Here is a 6,671-nt window from a genome sequence, read left to right as displayed (position 1 = left end):
AGGTGAGAGCCCCTCCCCCTGGCCACGGTGTATCCGTTTATCTTGGGTGGTTCATGTCAAAGTGGTAAGATGCCCTTCCAGCATAACTTCCGCTAGCGCTACGCAACAAATTTGACTAGAAGCTATCTTCCGTAACCATGGAAGCGGAGTTGAGAACACAGTAAAGAGTGCCGTAGTGAAAGATTTCTGCAAATCTAGACTTTGCAATACGCACACGCACGTGTAAACAGCAACCGCGTGCATTTCACCATCTCCTACCACTTACACCGATTCACCGGAGTAAGTTCTCCACACACCAAAAAGAGCAACAAATTAAGTTTCAAGACATTTACAGTCATCACAGCTACTTTAAAAGACTTTTATATGTCTACAAAACCGCGATTTGGCAATTTTATGCCCTCGTTTTTGATGGATAGCCCGTCTAAAGGACTAAATTGCAGGCACAATAAACAAGGAAGCTCAAGTTGAGGAGGAGAAAAACTATGCAGTTTAAAATTGAGAACCAAAATATGGGTGAATGCGAGTGACAAATGCCTGAAGCCCTTTCCACCACCGACAAACGTGACGCAAAGCAGCTTAACGACGAAGTGTCATCATCAAACGCTTACTCGTTCGCCCGTTCTTTCCGTGACATTTTTCACGTCCATAAGACGCACTTGATGACCTTGGATGGTTTTTCATGACCGGTTAACAACACATTCCCGTCGCTTGATGTCTCGTAAACAAAATTCCTTACTAAATAAATTTCTCTCCGATGTACGCCAGAATCACTGCATTGTGATTGGCTGATGGGGTTTAAAGGACAACCTCCATTGGTCAACTTCAAGCCAATCACAACTTTAACTTTTCCGCTTTTATGTTAATATTTTTTGTGGTTTTTTTGCTTTTTTTTTTCCCGAGAATTGCTGAAGAACATTAATGAGAGTAGTCAGAAGTGAGTTGATTCAATTGGACCGGCTAGGTATCCAGACAATGGAGACGACGCTCGTCAAGTCCGCCTGTGGCGAGGAGGGCGGCTGTCTGACGTAAACTTCAACAAGACTTTACCCCATCGTCTATAGTCTACGCAGCTCAGAGTGACTGACTGAAGGCCTACATGATGGTCCTACCTCCAGCTAGCCCTTTCCGCCTCCATTTAAACCTATTTGATTTCTGGGTGTGAAGAATCCGTGCAAGGATTGCCGAAACGCGTCAAGAAAACGGAAAAGTGGGGAGTTTGTACATTAGAAGTTGTTGAAATTCAAAGAAATCAGAAGTCATTGTAGCAGCTCCTGCCTAAATATCAATAGTATCCAACTGGAAGGAGCGACACTCCCAGCGGATGTCAAGACACCACGACAACTTTTCTCGACCAAACAAAATCTTCTCATTAGAAAGGCGGAGATTTCAAAGCCCTGGGTTCCGACGACGAGTGGTGTCGAGAATGAAGAAGATTACATCGCTAAAGACTAAGACCCCCGACCTCCCTATACCAGATTTGGCGTGGATGGTATATTTTGAGCACTGAAAGACTTTCGCCACCAAATAACGTCTAGAATACTCGATCTTTCCACGCCGGAGTTTTGTTGTTTCTGGAAGTAAGGCTCCCGGTTCATCGTGTCTTCATCTCAGGAGAAGTTGAATCCTCTACCCTTAAAAAGTAGACAATAGGAATGAGATGAATAGCTCCGACTCGGGATCATGTTTTCCGGCGGCGCATTTGGGGTGCTCAATTTTACAACAAAAGTCATTAGATGGCAATTCACTGTCTTCAACAAAGACAAAAAGACAAATGAACTGAAATGAAAATCAGGAGTTCACGATCTCCCGAGGTACACAAAGCCATCGTTGCAGCTTCCTGCAAGGAGCACCCAGAACAATTCCTGCACTAGAAGCGTTCCCATGATGAATGAAGGTCTAGAAGCTTCAATTTTTTCAGCATAACTTCCAAGCCAAATTCAAATGGCTGGACGGAAAATTGTAACCGGTAAAGAGGTTTCACATCAGATGGATTCAAGGGCCCAGCGGTTTAACGGTGGAACTTCCGTGGCTAAATAATTACGCCATTATAAGAGGTTCCACGTTCCAGAATTATGACCTTCCAAATCGTCCAGTAATCCCTTCTACAATATTTTAATCTACCATCTTTTCTTGAGGAAGCACAAGCTGCCTACCAACCGTCTCCATTCCTGCCAAACTGTCACTTTCATGTCACATGTAATTATGCGATTGTCTGACGCTAGGGCGGCGTGCCAGTCCAGTCGTCTGTCAGGAGAAGCATGGAGGATGTGAAGGAGAAAGTGCCTGCCTCCCTCCCACCCATCAACTACAAATCTTTCCACGGGGAAGTTTTGTACCGTGAAGTGTAGAATCCAACGCTGTCATGTGAGAATGTGAAAAAAAGACTTTTTCTACCCAAATGACTTCCTGAGAGAGCGCTGAATTGGGTTCTAGGACTGAAGAGGTAGAACCGGTCCAGCTGTAATTATGAAGGGTAATTCCACGACTGGAGGTAGTACCAGGTTCGTTGAAGGGGCTATAGGATGAGGAATAGAAGATCACCGCATTTCCATTGATGCCGTTAGGATAGTTCCAACACTTCAGCAAGGAAAACAGGAGGGTTTCAATGTTGGAAAAGGTTCTAGGAATGACGATCTTGCGACCTCTATCTACCAACACCGGTTTCGTAATCAAATTTTGGAGGGAATTCATGTCCCACGGCTACAGATCTACACTTCCTCGACGATGGTATTCTGGAGGTGACCTGATTTCCTAAAAATTTTCTTTTTATTGTCCAATTTACGACCTTCCTCCTCCGATTGGCCAAAAGTGCGTCATGTTGATCACTCAGAGGTCAAGGCCGACCAAATACTTCCACTCGCCATGGCTGCGTGAGAATGGAACCACCACGTGTGCTCAGCCTTTAGACACCTGCTACGCACGACGCACACGCCGCACCATCCAGCCTGGACACTCGTTCGCGGATAAAGACGTCCATCTTGAAGTTTTTTGTCACCTAATTGCTCGGGTCGAGACATCCATGTAATCCGAGGTCACACATGGAAGAATTTTGGGAATCAAGACTTGCAAAAATAGCTCCCAACCGGTTGTCGAACATTCCAACACGATTCAAGAACTCCAAACTACGATGCTTCAGCGATTTTAGGGAGGAGAGAAGAATAAACACTTTCATAGATAGGTGGAACCAAACTCCTTGATTTGGAAATCCAAACCCCTTTCCAAAAAATAGCTCTGGATGCGATGTCGATAGTGTTTCACAAAGACGAAGGAATGAATTCACCAATAGAAAGGGAAGATCCAGAACTCGCATTACCGCAGCACTGACACCGGATTGGATTACCGGTTTCGAGACATTTCAAGAACGCCTCCAGCCGTGGAAAATATTCCACGAAGCTTTGGCCAGACACCTTCCCTCCAAATGAACACTCTCGACACTTGGAGAGATTACATCAACGATGAACGGCTTCAAACTTCCAAGTTATTCAAGAGATGGATTTGGAATCACACACCCTTCAGCCATGAAAATGGCACCGCCGAACTCCACAGAGTCGCAAATCGCCCGCCAACCGACAGTGAAAGAAAACAAAAAGCAGTTTTTTTGCCTCGGAAGATATAAGGGAGTTTTATTCGTTCTATTAGTCTCAAGGCTTAAAAGAGAGAGAGAGAGAGAGAGTGGAGAAAAGGAGAACCAGGAGGGAAAAGGTGAAAGTAGAAGACCACGAGAAAAGGGGAGAGGTGGGGCAGTCGGAGCGAAGTACACAGAACGTGAGCGTCCCGTCCCGTCACATCATCATCATCAACGTATATTCTTGAGAAAGGCACATACGGTATTCAGCTAGGCTCTGAGGAGGTGGATGGATGGCAGGTGGATGAAATGTCGGAATCACAGGCAGAGCGGAGATCGATTAGCATGAATGAGGAAGCCGAAGACGACCAGGAAGGAAGGAGTGGAGAGGCAGGGGACGGCGAGGGGAGAGGGGAGGGAGGAAAAAGTTGTACACTCAAACAAGCCAGTAAGCAAGCACACACACACATACTATCGGAAAGAGAGAAATCACAATGGAAACACGCTGGTAGACTGGACCGTGCGGCAAATCTACAAAGAAAGACACCCCGATGAAGCAGGAAAAAGAGGCGCGGCTTGATAGCCTTGTGAAGACCCAGCCTGAATTACTAAACTGAATAGGTGGTTGACAACTCCGGTGCCTTCATCAATCGTGGAAGGGCTTCGACTCTTGACACATGAAATTCGCATACCTACGGGTTCAAGGACTCACACGTGGTTTTGTTTGAGAAGAACTTCTACGTGGAATGGGTGCTAAAAATGCCAAAAACTCGTATTCTCCATCTTGGTTGCCTCGCAGCATCATCATCTCTTATGGAGAGTTCAAGAACCCTGGATTACCAAATTGAAAAGTGGTTCCCTATGAAAAAATGGTGAGTATTTGAAGATTAAGAACCCCAAACTTCTGAACTAGTCAGCCGTCATGGAAGATGGCCACCTATTCTGAACTTTGACAAGTACAAAACAACATGATCGTATGGTGTTAAAGTATGAACTGACAACTCTTGAATAGATGAACGGTCGTCGAAGTAGATGCAATTGGAAGGAGTCCAACTCCCTTACTTAAATGGAAAGTCACGATCAACCAATCATGAGGGTGGACTGATCTCAGCATATGGAGTAGGTGGCCAACACCTCAGGAACTCGAGATCGTCACTTGTGCAACAGCTTTCAAGGTTCCTTCAACAGTCTATTTCTGATTTAGGGCCCTAGACTCTCGACTAGATGGATTGAAGAGCTCAAGAACTGGTAGCCCAATGAGGAGCTTCCACGAAGAATGACCAAGATTACTCTCAGAGAACGGTCTCCTGTTTGAGTAATTCAAGTGGTGGAATGGAGGAGTGACAGTTCAAGGGCTTGTAATCATTGGCTGTAGAAGAATTTTCACTGACAACGACTAAGTCGAGTAGTTCCAACACTTCATGAGGTAAGGCGGGAAACACAGACAGTCAAGGCAAGGCAGTGGGCTAGACGGAAGGTAAACTCACTAGTTATTGTGAATGATCTGAAGCATTTCTTCGCCTTTCGATGCGGGCAAAATTTCGTTGGTATCTCGAAGGTGCGTCACTGCTCGATTCTCCGTCGTCTCAACTTGAATGTGGCGCAGGAGACGGTTTGGAACGTTCTACATGGAGGATGGAGAAAAGAGGATTAATCAAAGAGCCGATCTTTAAGTAAATTCGCTGAAGTTCTGGGGCGAAGTGAGAGTGACAAGGGCAGTAAGGGAGACCTGGAACTCGCTTCTAGGACAGGGTTGGAAGTAGGTCAGAAGAATGCGCAACAAGGAAGGTTCCGAGATCGGACAACCTAGAACATCACGCGGACGATATCTACCACCCCGCAGGCGTGAAAACGTTGCCTCATCCAGTTCCGCCAGTTCATATTTCCATAGAACTCGAAATTCGACAAAGCAACTGCTGGAAGTTAGGAGCGGAGCCTATCTGTTTAGAAGAAAGTTCACGGACCCTTCGTTGCAAGCCTAGAAGGCGTTTTCAATGAATTTGCCATGAGTAGCCCAAGGCCAGAAGAAATTCCGCTCACCGTTGAGTAGGATAACAGGCTTAGAGCACGGGGTTCACATAATTATAGGGCTAGACTCTCGGGCCGGTGAAAACAGTGGACATGAAAGGCTTTGACGGCAAAAGCCGACAGCAATAGGAGCACAATGAAATGTAAATGAGCTGCACAGAATTCTAAGGCTAGAATTAAGTCTGCAAGCAGAGTCCACCTTCAAAGTGACCTAGTCCAGTGCGGATGAGAGAGCAGTCTAGCGGCCATGAAGAGAGAAGAACGCCTCACCTTGGCATAGATCCACCGCACCTTGAAGGCACCGCGCCACCGATTGTCCTGCCAAATATCCAACTGTTTCATTTTGTCCACAGGACTGGTCATCTCCGCGACACCGCAGAAGCATCCCGACGTATTGACGGAGAAGAAGAGGAGGACGCGACCCGGTGGTGTCTGCGTCGGTGCTGGTGTGGCAATCTCGCCACCAGTGGTGGATGACGTAGCCGTCAACATTTTGGTGGTAGTGCCATCAGTGGACTAACATGAAAAAAAAGGAGGGATGGGGGCTTAATAAATGGTGAAATTCCAGTTCTGCTAGACGGAGGATTAGAAAGCAGTGGGAATGGCATTTGAAAGACATAACTTCAAGCTGACGAAGTCACTGGGAGCTGTCGCCTTCAAACGAATAGCAGTTGAGACAGTCCAAACCAATTACAACTGATCTACAGAATTTATTCCACCAGATAATCGATAAAGTTCATAGAATAATTTGTTCTAGCAGCTGGGGACTCGTAGAACCCCGACAAGTGATGGTGTCTAGGCATCCCTCAGCCTATTGGTAAGCCACTCATCATAGTGCTCTGTGCGGTCCTCCGCACGTTTGATACCCTCGTTGCGTGGGGCATCGCTCGAACCTGGTGGATGCGATTCGGGGTTGCCTCCTTCACCGCCAAAATTCAACTCGACCTCAAAGTAGGAGAAACCAGCGTCTGGTCAAGTTTGTAGCAAAGCGCTAGCAGGAGGTGTGACAGTAGAAAGACTTCCCTTCTGGATGTGGTGAAGGTAATGGATACACCATGGCCAGGAGGAGAAGCTCTCA

The 6,671-nt window shown here is 46.4% G+C and overlaps 3 protein-coding genes across 3 annotated transcripts in view; all 3 read right to left on the bottom strand. All coding sequences in view use genetic code 11, as the record gives it.

The window, feature by feature from the left end:
* Nucleotides 1-3,310, bottom strand: part of EGR_09866 (hypothetical protein) — a gene marked incomplete at both ends in the record, with an annotated part of 3,914 nt that extends 604 nt beyond the window's left edge. The window contains 2 exons of the mRNA XM_024499115.1: nucleotides 737-851; nucleotides 3,039-3,310. Of these exons, the coding sequence (XP_024346461.1) occupies nucleotides 737-851; nucleotides 3,039-3,310 (387 nt within the window). The remainder of the gene's footprint in view (nucleotides 1-736; nucleotides 852-3,038) is intronic.
* Nucleotides 3,311-3,831: 521 nt separating this feature from the next.
* On the bottom strand, nucleotides 3,832-6,085 carry EGR_09865 (YTH domain family protein; the record flags this gene model as incomplete). Its single annotated transcript, XM_024499114.1, has 4 exons — nucleotides 3,832-4,036; nucleotides 5,053-5,189; nucleotides 5,277-5,481; nucleotides 5,805-6,085. 4 exons carry the CDS (start codon nucleotides 6,083-6,085, stop codon nucleotides 3,832-3,834), a joined length of 828 nt encoding a protein of 275 aa, XP_024346460.1.
* A 303-nt stretch (nucleotides 6,086-6,388) lies between these two features.
* Nucleotides 6,389-6,671, bottom strand: part of EGR_09864 (hypothetical protein) — a gene marked incomplete at both ends in the record, with an annotated part of 8,726 nt that continues 8,443 nt past the window's right edge. The window contains one exon of the mRNA XM_024499113.1: nucleotides 6,389-6,538. Within this exon, the coding sequence (XP_024346459.1) occupies nucleotides 6,389-6,538 (150 nt within the window). The remainder of the gene's footprint in view (nucleotides 6,539-6,671) is intronic.

Source organism: Echinococcus granulosus (genome assembly GCF_000524195.1).
Source record: "Echinococcus granulosus chromosome Unknown EG_S00172, whole genome shotgun sequence".
Classification (NCBI taxonomy): Eukaryota; Metazoa; Platyhelminthes; class Cestoda; order Cyclophyllidea; family Taeniidae; genus Echinococcus; species Echinococcus granulosus.
The sequence above is the reverse complement of the archived record's forward strand: the minus strand, read 5'-3'. Positions and strand labels throughout refer to the sequence as shown.